The sequence below is a fragment of the Xenopus laevis genome, chromosome 6L (genome assembly GCF_017654675.1).
Source record: "Xenopus laevis strain J_2021 chromosome 6L, Xenopus_laevis_v10.1, whole genome shotgun sequence".
Lineage (NCBI taxonomy): Eukaryota > Metazoa > Chordata > Amphibia > Anura > Pipidae > Xenopus > Xenopus laevis.
Window position 1 is genome coordinate 91,045,509 of NC_054381.1, and position 18,061 is coordinate 91,063,569.

Below are 18,061 nucleotides of genomic sequence, written 5' to 3' on the forward strand. Positions count from 1 at the left end.
TATTTAAGTGTTGATATAGTCATTTAGTGTTTCAAACCCTTCAGACATTCATAAATAACAGGACTGATCTCACGTGGGATTTCACTAGGATTTTGGCGCTTATATTGATAATGAAAATAACATTAAATGTCACTATTAAGAACAGATGTCTTGTATAGCTTATGACTGTAGCACTGTGCCTGCCTTAATAAACTTATATCCCCTTCATTTCCCACTGAGCGAGCTCATTCCTACAGTTTAGCTTGTTTTACTTTTTCTGCTACTCTGTTCTTGCGGTTGTATGAGCAGAATATCCATTTAAATGTATTATCTGGATTGATAAAGTTATTTTAATTAGCTCTCTACTTCAATTGAGCTCTCACTGATATTTGTTGTGCTGTAAAAAGAGTCAAGGTTTGTGATCAAAACTCAGTTGTGTTTGGTACATTGTCATTGACTTTACAGATTGTAAAATCTTCTGGGACTATAGAATCTGACTTTACCAATACTTTTTTATCATCTTAATGTACTATTCTTGACTGTCTACCTGTCTGTTCATATCCTCCTCCATATTTCTGTAAAGCACAATGGACTAGTAGTGTCCTAGTAGTCTTAACTTAAAAGTGAGAAGACTAAACCTTTGCTTGTAATCAGAAATAAAGCATTTTGAAACTACAGAGAAATCCCACAAGATCAACTTTTTTTATAGATCTCATACATATATTGTGCAAGAAGAAGGCAAAGAGGAAATACTTGGTTATTACAGAAAGGAAGTAGGCTGATGTTTCTCAGAGCTAGTGTTGCAACACCTGTCTACCATGTGAATTCAAATGACTTTTACCAAGAAGGTTGACCATAAGGTCAAGTTAAATTGTCTGCAGTAGGAACAGATAATTGGGGTACTTGAAATGCATATAGATAATTCCCATTGATTTGCATAAAGGGGTAATACAGTGGCATATATTTCTCAACTTCCCACATGTTGATTTGTTTTTTGTATTTGTGCTTTATTCATTCTTTCCAGCTATGGACCCTTGATATCAGACTAAAGCCATATTTGTATTTAAAAAAACAAATATGCTAAAACATTATCCGTTATTTTAATCGGTGCTGTATCATTTATGCCTAGTCTTTATTTTACTCTGTTTATGGAATAAATGATAATTTGTTTTGAATGTATTATAATATTTTACTTGTGATCCTAATAACCTTATATGTAATTTCCATTAGGGCAGGGACTTAAGTCAATTAAGTATAATCTTTGTAAATCATTGTGAGTATGTTGGTGCTTTATAAATAAAGATAATACAAGTATGGGACCTGTTATCCAGAATGGTTGGGGCCTGGGGCTTTCCAGTTAATGGATATTTCCATAATTTGGATCTTCATGCCTTAAGTCTACTAAACATGAATTAAATGCTGATCCATTTTTTGTGAAGCATGAATTAAACCAAGTAGGATTGTTTTCCTTCCAATAAGGATTAATTAAATCTTAGTTTGGATCAAGTACAAAGCACTGTTTTATAAATACAAAGAAAAAAAGGAAATAATTTTTAAAAATTTGGATTATTTGGATAAAATGGAGTTTATTTGAGATGGCCTTTCCATAATTCGGAGCTTTTTGGATAACGGATTTCCGGGTAACGGATCCCACACCTGTAATAATAACTAATAATAATAATAATATTGTTTTATATGATTGTCAGTAACTTAAAGACACTAAAAGGTTAACCCCAGGGAATCTCCTTATAAAGGGAAGAAATTAATAGCTTTCATTGTTTTGGAAGAACTTAATTTTGCAAGTGCCATAGAAAACGATAATTATTTGCCCAAGAAAAAATGCTATAGTCGATCTACTAAACAGAAATTACTTTTATAATTGCAAATTAGCATTCATGCTACTCAAAATGTTTCAATACTGAGGCCCAGCGCCAAAATGTATACCCTAAATATGCCAAAAATGACACCATTTGCCACCTGGAGAATGAAGTTTTGTCAACTAACACCAATACATTGTAAAGTGGACTAGAAGTGATTCAAAGTTTTTAGCATGACCAGTGAACATAACTGAGCCTAAATGGTGAACAATGATACTTATTAATGAATACATTGTATAATAAGTAATAGAATGAAATAGAATGGTGATAGAATGAAAATCCGATATGAATTAGCCATAACTGCATTACTGTTACACTGATAAATTTACGTTATGTCATATAAAATTATTAATTTTAATTAAATCAGTGATGTTATTTCAATGGCACTAAAAATCCTCACGATTTATAGCAGAATATTAGAGGTATTCTTAACAGGCACCAAAATATTATGCAAGACAAAGTCATCGCATTGCACATGTGACCTGCATCGATATTGTTTAATATTTGATATTTTCAGTATTTACATCAGGATGTCTAACTTCCAGCCTTCCAGATACTATTAAACTGCAAATTCCCAGCATTCCTCCAAAGACTGAAAGTTGTAGTTCAGAGACAGCTGAAGGTTGGATATGCCTGATTTGTTAATCCCCAACCTTCCTCTTTTGCCTGGGGCATCTTTCCTATTACTGTGACCCTGACTGTGTCAAGGCATACGTTTCCCTGATACTTGCTAAAGAACAGAAAATGATTGCCTCTTTTGTTTCATTAAAAATTCTTTATAGCTATAGTGCAATACAGAGAAGCTTTATTAAATCATATGGCACATGTCATTGTTATTATTATCACTCTAAAGTACATTCATACAAAGCCCTGTCCTAAAGGAGTTTACTGTCTAAAGACACAACACACAAGCACAAGGGTAATTTTTGTTAGGAGCCAGTTAATCTTTCCATATGATTTTGCAGTGTGGTAGGAAACTTTAGTACCAAGAGAAAATTTTGTATAGTTTTCGCACACTCCACACCATTTTTCACATTGTTTATTTTGATGCCATATCAGACATCTAGGGGATTTTTTTATCAATAAATTTTTTTTATTGATTTGATACGGGTATGCTGTATGTTTGGTTGGGTATACGCAGATACATTTTGCATTATACATCGTATTATACATCGTTAAGCTGTACTTATATGCAAAGCATATCTGAAAACTAAATCTTAATAACAAGAATTAACCAAATATGCATAAAAGGAAAAAGGAAAAATAACATGGAACGGAAAAAAAAAAAGAAAAAAAAAAAGAAAAATGCCCATGTAATATGCAAATAGATGGCCTATCTCTGCATACAATCTATAATGACAGTAGATTAGAAGAAAATGTATCCCCATATCTATAAACAATCCAGGCCACATTTTTAGAATTATCTAGTGTTATTCTAGTAAGTTTTTTGTTAATGAATATCCAATCTATTTTAGCTTTCAAGTTGGGAAAGTTAATTGCCCCTTTCTTCCATGCTTTGGCCAAGGTTTGTCATGCAGATAAAAGAATGAAGTTAACTGAGCGCAATTGAACCCTGCTTAGAATTTCCGGTACTATACCAAATAATGCTTCATATGGGTTTTTCCTCAAATTCACATGCAATACTGACAATATTATTATATATACTCAAGACCAGAACCTGATTGCCTGGGGATAGCTCCACCAAATGTATCCCATAATGCCCATCTCGGAACAACCCCTGAAGCAGTTGTCAGAAGCTGTTGGAGCAAATTTCTAGCCAGGGCTAGGTACCACCTAAAATTCACTTTATATCCTGCTTCGAGCAGTATTGTGTTAATAGTACAGTGTTTCACGTTTAGCCAAAGCTTATTCCATTGTTTCTCCTCCATACTACTTCCCAGTTTTTCAGCCCAAGCTTTAATTTAAGATAAATCGGTGAGCTGTTTGGGGGAAGTAAGGTGTAGATACAGGACCAAAATTGTGTGGAGGTTTCCCAGAAAGGCACTACCATACAGAGTAGGTGATAGTTTGTGATTGAGACACAGAGCGCAGACATCTAGGGAATTTACACACCATTTGCTGGAAACGCACAAACATGGGGTTACTTACTTTTTTTAGGTTTTTGGGATCAACCCAGGTAATGCAAGGTAACCCATGCTAACCGCTGAAATTAAATGACAGACACATTCACTTTTAAATGAATGATTTTTCATGCAGTTGATACATGGGTATGTACACAGACATTAACATATAAATAACTGTAGAAATTAAGAACATTGGAAAAATGCTAATGATTTGCACAACTGTATAATTTATGTATACTTATTTTATTTAGATCTCCTTTGACCTGGCAGAGTACACTGCAGATGTTGATGGGCTTGGCACTTTACGTCTTCTTGATGCAACGAAAACCTGTGGCCTTATTAATACAGTGAAGTTTTATCAAGCCTCAACTAGTGAGCTTTATGGAAAAGTTCAGGAAATTCCCCAAAAGGAAACTACTCCCTTCTACCCCAGGTCACCTTATGGTAAGTAAGGACCCTACAAAGGATTTAGTGAAACAGTGGCAAAAAACATAGTTTTCTGCACTGATTTTGTGGGGTTATCTAAACTCATTTGTGTATTGATGGTTAAATAACCTAGATATTACTGAGGGAACGTTCATATTGGGATAATTTGTGCTGACCACACTTACACTGGCCATTCGCCTTCCTTATGCTATTCTATTGTTAAAATATGGTGACACTACTTAAAGGAGAAGGAAAGCTACTGAAGCAGTTTATTGCCAATAGATTAGCCACAACAGTGCACACTATAACACTATATTTATTCTGCAGAATGCTTTACAATACTTGAGTAAACAGCTCTTGAAGTGTTCTCTGTTTAGGATAGCAACTGCCATATTGGCTTGGTGTGAAATCACTTCCTGCCTGAGTCTCTCTCTCATAGAGCTGGGCTCAGATTACAGCAGGGATGGGAGGAGGGAGGGGGAGAGGAGCAAACTGAGCATGCTCAAGCCCTGCCCTGGATGTTTAAGCTGAAAACAGGAAGTCTGATACAGAAGCCCATGTGTACACAATAGAAGGAAAGAAATGCTGTGTTTCTTTTGACAGAAGATTCAGAGCAGCATTACTTTGAGGTTTTACTAGTGTATTTATATAGACCTTTCTGATAAAGCTTACTTAATTATAGCCTTTCCTTCTCCTTTAAAGAGCTTAGGCGAGCCTAATGAGGCTGTGGTATAAAGACTGAGAATATAGGTCTTATCCAAGGGATGTTGATGATGCAGTAAAATGTATTTTATATCTAGGAAAAAACACATGAACACATATTACATCCTACTTTTATACAAGCAGAGAGGAACAATTGGAAGAAAAGACTTAAACGCGATTTCACTGATTCATATGTAAAACAAAACTGTATTTGCAGAGCAATTATGTATTTGACTTTTAGGTTTGTAAAATGTTAATATTTCTCTCTACAGGGGCAGCCAAACTCTATGCTTACTGGATTGTGGTTAACTTCCGTGAAGCCTACAATCTATTTGCTGTTAATGGCATCCTTTTCAACCATGAGAGCCCAAGGAGAGGTTAGAAAACATGTTTTAAAACCTTAATTGTAATGTGCATGCATGTAAGTTTGTACATGGGTGTAAATTTGTGTCATATGTAGTTATAAAGAGATATTTTGACTCTGTAAGAAGCCTGTGGAGTAACATGGTGTAAATACAATGCAGGAACCAACACCAACCGATCACCAGTTTGATCTAGTGCAATAGATTCCAATGTATTGTAGTGAGAATTTAAATGCTCTGAAGTAAGAACATAGGGCATCAAGACTGCTGTTGGCATGAGCAGAACATCTAAGTTGCTTGAAAGAAAATTGTATACTGTACTTTACAAGCTTACTCTGTTTTTCCAGTATATGTGGTATTTGTTTTACTATAAGGCACCATAATCTTCTACATTTATGGGTATTTTAGATAGAGACTGCTTTAGTTAGTCAGATTAGATACAGCATTGAAAAATATTTATGTTAATTTAAGAAAAACTATTTTTGTGTAAGGTTATTTTAGATAACCTTACACAAAAATAGTTTTTCTTAAATTAACATAAATATTTTTCAATGCTGTATCTAATCTGACTAACTAAAGCAGTCTTGATTATATCAGCAATTATATTTGTGACTTGAGCAAATTCTCTTTGAGCTCTCTCTCTTAGAGACAATGGGGTGAATGTAATAAATGGTCTTAAATTTGGTACTTTGGCTAGTAACCCATAGCAACCAATAAGGAGGTTGCATTTACTGCTGTGTGAAAACAAACGCCTGATTTGTTGCCTAAATATAGACAAACCTAAGATTTTTTACTGCATTGGCCCATGAATAAAAACCCTTCAAAAATATTGTTATTCAAAATTTGAATATAGAAAGAGATATAGTAACTTAAAACTCCTGCTTAAATGTTAGTCAGACAGAGTAGCATTTACACATATTTTCCCATATTCTGAGGTGGTAAATAAGATGACTGTATATCAAAGCCCTCATAGTTACTAGATATTTACCTTTTTAGCTTTTATTTGTATTGCACTTGTACATCACTTTACATATATGGTTTTTCATTCACAAAAGTTCCTTTCTGAGTGAAGCATGAAATCGTATAACATTAAAGGGGTTGTTCACCTTCTAAACACTTTTTTCAGTTCAGTTGTTTTAAAATTGTTCCCCCGAAATAGACACTTTTCAATTACTTTCCATTATTTATTTTTTACTGTTTTTCCAAAATCTAAATTTAAACTTGAATGTTCCTGTCTCTGTTGTTTGAGTCTGGCAGCTCAGTAATTAAGATACAGATTCTAAACTGTTACAATTTTGCAACATTTAGTTGATACATTTCTCAGCAGCATCGCTGGAGTATTAGCAACTATTGTATTAATTCTTACAGCTGCCTGTAATGAAACCCAGAGATTCTGCTCAGCAGGGACAAAGATAAGAAATGTATCAACTAAATGTATCAATTTTAAATAGTTTACAGGGTCGGGGACTCCCTGCTGAAGGTGAAAAATGACACTTTACTCTTCAATATTAGAAAAACGGTCACACATTGAAAAAATGCTTTATTTCTGGTGATCTGTCTGAAAAGTAGTTGTTTGAAGGTGAACAACCCCTTTAAACATTAAATTAACTTGAAGTATGATATAGACTTTACTATTCTAAGGCAATTTTCAATTGGTCTTCATTTTTTATTTTGGAGCAACTCTCCAGTTTGGTATTTGAGCAGCTGTCTGTGTCTAGAGTCTTATTTACCCTAGCAACCAGGCAGTTATTTGAACAAGAGAGGTCCTGCATAGAAAGATGAGTAACAAAAAAGTAACAATAAAGTTGTAGCCTCATAGAGCAACAGTTTTTTGGCTGCTGAAGCCATTGGAAAGCTATAAAGAGTCAGAAGAGCCAAATAATTCAAAACTACAATAAATGCAAACCAATTGCAAAGTTGCTAGGGATAGGCATTTTGTAATATATAATGATGATGATAATATACTGAATGTCAAAGGTGAACAACCTCTTTAATGCAGTACACATGCACTGAGGTTAATTAGGAGTCATTCAATATTGCCTGTTCACAGCCTTTATAAAGAGAAGCAAAATAGTCCCAATGTAAGTTTTATATGATCAAATGCCTGACCTGTGCATGTACTGTATATAGTGCATGTACATGTAAATATTGTTTTACCTTTGTGTTCATGTATGTAGTGAAATTGTTTTGGAGATAAAGGTGAGTAATGAGAAAATCGGAATGAAAGCTGAATTGTTGCATTAAAATTCATTGCTTAACTGAATGTGAAGAACCAATTACTTGTGTTGTGGAATCCATGAAGATACTTAGCATCAGGAAATCCCACGTGCCAGCAACAAGTGGTTATTAGTAAACAATATCTTCAGTGTTCCCGGCAACCAGTATTTCCCCCTGTACTGGTTCTGAGACAATGAACACTTGTCCTGTAACTGTGATAAACACCCAGGTTGCTTATATCTCTTATATAATGCAGAATAGCCTCTATTTCACAACAAGTCTGTGTGGTAAAGGCACACCCTTGGAAGATTGCTCTGTAGAATCAGGTGCTTTCTTGCGACCAAAATTATTATATTTTATGTAGTATAATTTTGGAAGATGATATATTAAAGTTTTCTTGCTGGAGTAATTCTTCTTTTACTCTCCTATTGGCTCAGCAAACAGGGTTTTCTGCGTACAAAAGTTAAGGGGCACATTTACAAAGCTCGAGTGAAGGATTCGAATTAAAAAAACTTCGAATTTCGAAGTGTTTTTTGGCTACTTCGACCATTGAATGGGCTACTTCGACCTTCGACTACTACTTCGACTTCGAATCGAACGATTCGAACTAAAAATCGTTCGACCATTCGATAATCGAAGTACTGTCTCTTTAAGAAAAACTTCGACCCCCTACTTCGGCAGCTAAAAGCTACCGAAGTCAATGTTAGCCTATGGGGAAGGTCCCCATAGGCTTGCCTGCGTTTTTTTGATCGAAGGATATTCCTTCGATCGTTGTATTAAAATCCTTCGAATCGTTCGATTCGAAGGATTTAATCGTTCGATCGAACGAATAATCCTTCGATCGTACGATCGTAGGATTAGCGCTAAATCGTTCGACTTCGATATTCGAAGTCGAACGATTTTAGTTCCTAGTCGAATATCGAGGGTTAATTAACCCTCGATATTCGACCCTTAGTAAATCTGCCCCTAAGTGTATGGGAGCACTTGAAATATTAACTGAAACATGCTAACTTTCTTAAAATTTGACAATACAGGTATGGGACCTGTTATCCAGAATTCTCAGGACCTGGGGGTTTCTGGATAACAGATCTTTCTGTATTTTAGATCGTCATACATTTAGGGGGATATTTATCAAGGTCTGAATTTATCTCAATATCAGCTGCTACAAACTCCGATCTAACCCTCTCGGGTTTTTAATGCTTATTTATTATTACATTTTCCCGGAAAATTACCTTTGTGGGAAAAGCGAGATTTTCACGTTTTTGTCCCGAAAGCTCCATACCAAGCTCCAGCCAACCAAAAATCAATGGGACTGTTCCCATTTACTTTTATGCAACCTCGACAGGTTTGAGATGCCGTGTTTTTATATTCGGGCTTTTTAGCCCTCTGGGTTTAATAAAATCCGAAATTTTTCAGATTTCAGGGAATATCTGGTATTCGGAGCTTAGTAAATAACCCCCTTAGTCTACTATAAAATCTAGTGGTGGAACTACCGGGGGAGCAGGGGGTGCGAGCGGGCCAGGGCCCGCACCCTCGTGTCACGCACCCTCGTGTTACGCACCAGGGCCTGTCCCCCTCTAGTTACGCTACTGATAAAATCATTTAAATGTTAATACAACCCAATAGGATTGATTGGATCAAGAAGAAGGTACTGTTTTATTATTAGAAATAAAAAGGAAATCATTTTTAAAAATTTGGGTTATATGGATAAAATGGAGTCTATGATAGACGGTCTTTCCGTAATTTCGAGCTTTCTGGATAACGGGATTCTGGATAACAGATCTTATACCATACTACAACCTGAAATTGATACATCAATATGCTCAATTACATCATTGGTATAATATTACTTTAAATGAAAAGACACTGGTAAATTAAATGATGTCCTGTGATACCTTGATACAAGCATACAGTCCCCCTGAACGTGTAATCTTACTTATGTTAAGGTAATAAGTGTCCTTAGATTCAGCGCCGATTCTAATTATTGCGCCGCCTGAGGCAGTTCCTTCAATGCCGCCCCCCCTCGCCGGCAGGAACACTATTGCGAAGAGCGCGATTGCGCTCTCTCGCAATAGTAAAGCCGAATTCCCTGTTTAAAAAACGGAAATTCGTCTCTTAAAGGTACCAGGAGCGACTTTTTGACACCCCTGGATACCTCTCCGGTGTTGCCGCCTGAGGCGAGTTTCTCAACTTGCCTCATTGGTGGCGCGCCCCTGCTTAGATTTAAATCCAAACGTAAGTCATGCGATAAACTGGGAAAGGCAATAGTACAACACTTTACTTCTGCAGATTGGCAGACGTCCTGTGTAATACTTCACAAAGCAACTAGAGTGCATGAAACACATTTTACAAGTACTTATGTCCATCTCTATTTAAAGGACCAGTAATACCAAAAACTGAAAGTGTTTTAAAGTAATGAATATGATAAATAATGCATAACAGATAGCATTATGTTCTACAGAGCTTATCTGCTATCTGCTGTGTAACTTGAGCCTTTTCTCCTTTGAATGGCTGCACCCATGGCTACACAGCAGCTTATTTATATAAACAATAGTAGTGTTTCTGAAGCAAACACAGCAGTTTTACTAGTGCAGGGCAACACTACATTATATTTTTATTACTGTAAAACAATTTAATTTTTTGATGTTACTGGTCCTTTAAGAGACTTCATTTTAAGTAAGATAGGGAGGCAGGAGATTCTCCTGTCCATATCTAGTTATGTACTGGTATCTAACCATTATTGGAGAAGGTGGTTCAAAAAAATCACTTTCTAAGAAAGATATTTTTAATAAGGATATCATATTCTGTAGCACTGCATTGGGAAAAAAAATAACAAATAAAAAAAAAACCAAGGAAATAAGAATACAAATACCAGGAAGTGGTAAGATGGCCCACCATTTCAATTGTGGGGTGAAAAAGAAAATAATAGTTACCAAACTTTACATTTGGCAGACATTTTACTCTTCTCTTTGATTCAATATGATTCTATTTATAACAATATTCTGCTATAGTTTTGCTCTTTTTTTATTACCTTAATCTATTTCGTTTTATAAAATATTGCTGCACTGAGCATTTGAGTCTGGTTTTATTTGTATTATATTTTATGGATTTTTTTTTTTTTACATTCTATGTTTTTTAATAATGCATTATGGCCAAAAGGACAGGCTTTGAGTCCCTATCACATTTCCAGATTCCCAGGCTCCATGTTCATTACATGTGCAGAAATATTCCCAGGGTAAGGTGCTGATGACATCAGTGTAAAGATTTCCTTTGGCTGGCTGACCTCTCCCATGCCATGCTTATAAGCATAGATGAAGGTTTTATAAAAAGTTTGAACAGTTATTCTGCTTTTCTCCTCAGACAGCCAGATTTGTTTGATAGCTAGCTGGTGCAGTCTATTCTTGGTACATAAATAACTACATGTATGAAAAAAACTCTCTTAAGGGAACAAATAGTCTTGCAGCTGCACAGCATGTGTGAGGATATTTATCATACTCTCTTGGCCGCTTTTACCACTAGTTCTTAGCACGGTTCTGCTTATTGTCTGCATTGTATTCTATGCAAATAGATATCGGAATATAATATTTAGAATGTAATTAGAATCCACTTTTCATATCTTAGGTTTTTTTCACAATAGTAATTTAAAAATGGGCCGGAAATAATGATTGTGATCATTTACAGATGCACTCTGGAGAAAGAGAGGATTTTTTCTTTTGGGAAAGACTAAAAAAGTATTCCAAAACTGTTCTTATACATTGTATAAAGTTCCATTTACATAAAACTGTGGAAAGAAAGGTGTTTGATTTTTTTTTTTTTTTTTTTTAAAGCTACTGTGCATTTTTATCTGCTGACTTAAAAGTGCACCTTTGTTATCAGTTAGCCTGCTTCCTTCCTTAATCCCACCCCCACAATACTTGCAAACAAGCTGCCAGTTGTACTACTATTTGTTCTTTTCAATATTCCCGCTTTCTTTCTATGTGAGATTGTCAAGTGTAAGGTCAATCTGGCTGCTCCTCTAAGAACCCTAAAACTGGCCATAGATGCAAAGATCCAATCGTTCGAATCCTCGAACGATCGGAGTTCCTTATCTTCCGACCTGCCATTAACCATTCAGATCAAATAAAGTAGAAAAGAACAGATCAGCTGATGTTCTGCCCCTGAAAGCAATCGTATGAAAGTTATGTCCAACAAAAGCTAGTGACAGTCTCCCACTGAAAATCGTACAATTGGCAATACATGCAGAGATATTATCGGCAGCCGACAGAAACTTTCTAACCTGTCCGATTGACCTAACGACCGATCTCCGGCGGATGAAAAATGTCGGGACTCTCCACAAACGGTCCGAAAATCGTAAGAATCCTCGATTCGTACGTTCGGATCTTTGCATCTATGGCCAGCTTAAGAGAGGTTTCTTTTGCCTTGACTGTTTCTAAATTCATCTGCCCAGTGTTAGACTTTTCTTATTTTAGTTCCTATACATTCAGACTAGTTCTGTGTATAAATTTAGCAAAATCCTTTGTGGAGCTCTAGCTGCCTTTTATTGACTATTTTTTTAGATTTCAGCTGGAGGCTATAATATAGTCCATAGTTTATAGTTCTCCAAATGATACAAACATTTGCTAAATAAATAGCGTTTTAACTATCAACTTTTGTGATGTGTGATAGCAGGAACTACCTCTGTATCATGCGAGTCATAAGACAAGAAATAATTCTTAATTTATGAAATGTACATTTAAAGCTGGACCACCCATGCTATTTCACATAGGGGAGCCTTGTACTAAAAAAGGCATATGACAAAAACAAATGCTGATAAGTTCCAGGTGTGCTTGGACCAGTAATGATAAATTGTGGTAAATTAATTAAGCGAACCAACAAAGTCAACAGCAGATATGTGCATATTTATCATTGGCCTCATGTCACTGAAGGAATTGCCAAGCAGTAGTGTTTGGAAATGAGAAATGCAAGTGCACATATTTATATATCTTGTTTTGGATTTTAGGTTTATTACTGAAATATATTATTCTCCCTCTCTATACTTTCTGTTTTGAGATGGAAAAAAAAATCCACATTTCATAAAGTTATAAGTACGGATCAGATGGAGAGAGAGAGAACACTGTATATGTAAGTTTTATTCATCCTTGATCAGAGGTTGGATTAAATGGTTCATCTATGATTCTTGTTTTTTACATGGCACACATTGCTGATGATTGGCTTTTCTCTAACTGTAAAAGTATGCACATCAAAATTTGCTTTGCATACAGTGACATGGTGCCTGTCCATTCACCAAGAAGAAGGAGTGGATGGGAGTGCATTGGGAGAAAAGTAGATTACTAGCCCTGTGTGCCATTAGCCTTAAGGCTAGGTAAATTTTGACAGTCTTACCCTTGCAGCCTACAGGTGTTGTTCAGCTCTGCTGGGATGTATGTGAGGTATAAGAAGACTACCAGATGACATGCTTCTCTTTCTGCTAACCCTTAGGCAGACTAAAAGTCTGTATTTTTCTTTGTGGTATTTTTTTATGTGCAGGAGTTTTGTGTTGCTTTGGGGCGGCCATGCACGTAACAATTATGATCTTTCCTGCAACCATTGGTATACTTGTTTCTGATGATTCAGCAGATCCTTGATGATTCTTGATCCAAAAGATCCAATAAAATTTGTCCATAATAGATGAGAATATAGTATAGACTTCAAGAAAAGAAAACAATGTTATGGTCTCTTGTTTAACCTAAGAAAGCAGAATGCCTATATGCTTCAGGAAAAACTTTAAATACTCTAACGTTCTCATTCATCCAGGCCATGGTATATCTATAAAAATAATTCAAATCAACTGGACTTGCTGTATTTTTTCTCTTGAAGCCGTTTCGCCAGTCTAATGACTATCAATACCACTTCAAGAGAAAAAAATACAGCAAGTCCAGTTGATTTGACTTACTGCTATAGATAATTCTCTTTTTGTCTCTCTATTTATTAAAAAAATCAGTAGGAAAATGCATTCAAAAACATGAATCAATGTATGTAACCTGCGATATTTAAATAGTTGAAAATATCAAAATATATTTTAGAACATTCTAGTAGGTGGTTGATTCTGTCACACTTTTGTGTGAATGGATTCTAAATGTAGAAGATGAAAGTAAAGTTTTTGTTTTGTTTTTTTATAAATCTCTCCATTTACTAAGTCGTGCCAGAAAAGGGACACTCACATTTATTAACATTGCCCAGGAATCAATGGACAAGCTAAGTGAGAACAAATTAAAAACCTGACTTCAAGAAGACTGTTTGTACATGCACATTCCATTATTTTGACACAGCGATAACTGACTGGAACAAGAAGAGTCTGATACACAGTACATATGGCGTCAGGCTTTGACTCATACAATGATTTTGAGAGACTTGGAAGTGGAGCCAATACATGGTGCTTAGTGGAAGACTTCTGTGACAGTTTTCCAGGCATTTATAGCTTAAAAGAAAGGCTTAAAACTGAGTAGTATCACTCAAAAATGTTATTCTTACAGTTATAGCAAGATTTATAAACACAAGTGATGTTCTGTGAAAGGTTGCGCAGAGGCATAGCAATCTGTCACTGCGTGTGTGTGTGACATATTATAGCTGTTCTTCTGCATTATATATAGAAAATAGCACCATAAAAAATTTAGTTTTGCAGTTTGTCACAATGACGTCACAGTTTAGTGAATATAGGTTGTAATTGTTAATTTCTTAAAATGATTGACTTCCACAAAACTTTTATACAACAAAGTGAAATCTCAATATGTAGGTTACATGGCTTTGTTATATTTTATAATGTATGCGCTAGTGTTTAGGTATAGGAACATAAAAACATATTTAAAGCTATGTGAGAGCACTGTACACAATACTTTGCAGTTTCCATATTTTATAGTCAAACCCGACTGTAAGATGCGCCAAAGGAGATTTCAGCGATCCCTTACCTACCGGCGTGTCTCTCCTAGAATCTCACACTTCTCTGGCGTTCGGCGCAGAGCGGTTTGACGCCTGCGTCATGACGCCCAGTGTTGTGACGTAATCTGCTGGCGCAGGATACGGATTTTTCCCACCAAGAAACTCTTTAAAGGCCCAGTCTCCATTTGGAAGTTGCCCAAGCTGGTTCCAGTTTTACTGATCCTGCCTAAGTGTTATTTGTTATTGAATTCCTGGTTTTTGACTTTTTGCCTGACTCTTTTGGCCTTTTGGCCAACCTCGACTATGTCTTCTCTTTAACCCTGCCAGTACCTCGCTTACGGTTTTGCTATGCACTTCGTTGTTGGATTCCGCAGCGGAAAGCCCCAGGCCCCAAAAGGGCGTTGGTGATTACCGGAACCCACATGGGTCACCTGTACAGTCACCAAACAAGGTTTCTGACAAAGTGGTTGTTACACAGACGTTTCCTGTATTTTAACATTCTCTCCATATTCTAATGCATTTTGTTGGCAGATTTTGCCAGTACTGTTTACACCATAATTTTGCCCCATTTACCTTAAAACTCCCCTGTAAACATGACTTTCCCCGCATTTTATGTTTTTTTGTTGTTTACACTGTTTTTACTGAAAACCCCTGTAAAATGCAAAATTGGGGGTTTGACTGTACATGTGTTATTTGGATATTTCAGTTGGCTGTTATTTAATTGGTAAGGGATACTTGTCTAGAAAATGAATACACGGGTGTACTTTAGAGGTTTTATGGAAGGAGAAAATTTATATTTTTCTTTATTTTATCATTGTTTTACTTTTATGATGAAGGTATGCAGTAAAGACATATGTATGACATATGGCTAAATGCATGTGGACACTTCCATTTATTGGAATTGGCAATTTAAACTACACCAGTCATTGCTGGTGCCACTAAATTGCCACTAAATTATATAATGTCATTTCTTCAAAGTATTATGCAATACCTTGAAGAAGGCCCTTTCCTGTTTCAGCAGGATAATGACCCTCATGCACAAAAATAAAGTCCATGCAGAACTGTTTTTCAGAGATGTTACTGGAAGACGTTGGCTGGCCTGTATAGAGAACTGACCCTGACCCAAATGAACATCTGTGGGATGAATTGGAACACCAACTGTGAAGCTTACCTGATTACCCAACCTACATACCCATTGTATAATAGAAGCAAATTTCAAAACAGTGTTTCACTATCTAGAGATCTCTTTATCATACTGTGTAAAGAGTGGAGTGAAGCATTACTAGTTATGTTACTCATAGCAACCAATCAGATATTAACTTTTGTTTTCTAACTGTTAAAATCTAATTGCTGATTGGTTGCTTTGGGCAACGTCAACGGTAATGTTTCACTCCAGTTTTTACACAGCATGATAAATAGGCCCCTAGTGCAAAGCCTTCAAAGAAGATGGAGAGTGTTTTAGCAGAAAAGTGAGCCTACATCATAATGATACCATACTGTCTCACATCATTACTGATTCTTCTGACATCACATGGCACAAGTCAGCATTCCATATCTATGTTAATAAAGAGTCATTGTGAGCCATCTGAGCCAAATGTCTTGATAAAGTATCTCCATCTGTATTGTCGTTATCCATAATGTGTATAGGGACTAAGCCCTTATAGAATATACATCTGTGTCCTAAAATATTGACAATTTGCACTTTTTTCAAGCAATGCAAGAGTTTTGTCAGTATTTTTGGAAAATAACAATGCTATGATATTTACATATGTATTTTGTTTGAAGTTGAGCAACACAAAAACATGAAAAAATTAAATGACATATTATCCTATTCCACACAGGAATAATAAAATAATAAAAAGGACAAAAATAGTGGAACCCCTTAGATGTTGTAAGAATTATGTAGATTTGAACCAGGTGGTTCTCTTTTAATTTGTAAGTAAACTTAGTTGTAATAAGTTGTAGTTGCCTTAAAAAATACACATTAAACCAGTTTAAATTGAAAAAAAGTTGTTTACCATTCTGCTGTATTGAAAAAGAAATGCACATGCAATCTCAAATCCATTATCTGAGACCTTAATGTTTGTGTGTCAACCATACAAAATATTGTGAAGAAGTTTGAGGCCCATGGTGCTGTAACCACTCTCCATGAATGCAAATAAGTTGATCAATACTTATTTGTTGTATGTATGATTGATGTGTGTGTTTAAAAATAAGAAATAAAACTTACCTTTAAAAAAAAAATAATAAGTCGATCAATGATTGGTGAGAAGGTTTATTCAAATAATGGTAAAATAAACACAGTCAACTGTTAAACAAGCTTACCTACAGATGCGAGCTACAACACGTTCAACTCACACCATCTGTCACCAATTCTAAGGGGGCTCTATGGTAGAAGACCCAGGAAGACCCCACTGCTGACAGAGAAACATAATAAAGCCAGATTAGATTTCAATAAAACACACCTGGGATAATGTCATGTAGACTGATGATATGAACTTTTCAGTAAAGCACATCTCTTTCTTTAATGACAATTTTTTTAATGAAAAGGACAACATCCCCACAGTCAAACTAGGAAGAGGTTCACTGAGATTACCATGGTATTTTATAGTGCAATAATAGTGAAGTAAGTACATCCCATGTAACATTCTTTTTTTAACATGTGGATATATCAATATTTGATCTTTATTTAAATATTATTTAAAGGCCATGTAACTGCACAATCTGTACTTTTTCCACAGAACAAATGGCTTATCTGATACCACCTTTAGATCAAATATTGATATGTCCACATATGTTAAAGTAAAAACTTTACAAGGGTTGTGTTTACTATTTTGCTTTACTGTAGAACCTGGTGTCAGAAACCTGGGTCTCTGTCACACATCATGGGTTTTCCATGATCCATAGCATACTTCAAAAAGCACCCATGATTGTTTAAAAAGTGCAAGTGAGACATTTTTTTGGTGATGGATACACCATCGGTGTTATACTTGGAGCCCTTGATATAATGTCTGAAATTCCCTGGCAACCTAAAAATGAATTCCCAAAAAGCTCATACAGTCTCATATTGAGAAATTACAGTTGGGGTCACTATTCTCCCTTGCACCTTATTGACATAATATTGACATGATACATGTAAAGTAATGCAATAAACCATTTTGACACCCTGGGACTACAAATAATCCAGACTGGGTTCTACTGTATACTGACTACCACACCAGCATTCAAGAGGCATTTAAAGGGCTAGTTACCTTTATATTGATGCTTTAATTGCAGCTATTAAAGCAACAATTTATGTGGGCATAATGACCATGCAGCAGTTTGAGAGGCAGTGTGACAGATTAATAGGTGAGCAATGCATAATGAATGGATGCATGTTTTATAGATATATATATATAAATTTGATTGTGACAGTCAACTAAACTGGCAGCATAATATTTTGTTTTAATATGAGTAGGTACCATTTATTCAGCAAAGATCACAATTAAGTCAGTATTTA

General features: G+C 35.6%; 1 protein-coding gene across 1 annotated transcript in view; it reads left to right on the top strand.

Annotated features, from left to right (window-relative positions):
* Window positions 1-18,061, top strand: part of gmds.L (GDP-mannose 4,6-dehydratase L homeolog) — a 347,082-nt gene that overhangs the window by 119,559 nt on the left and 209,462 nt on the right. Inside the window, exons 5-6 of the mRNA NM_001086883.1 lie at window positions 4,192-4,384; window positions 5,341-5,445. Of these exons, the coding sequence (NP_001080352.1) occupies window positions 4,192-4,384; window positions 5,341-5,445 (298 nt within the window). The remainder of the gene's footprint in view (window positions 1-4,191; window positions 4,385-5,340; window positions 5,446-18,061) is intronic.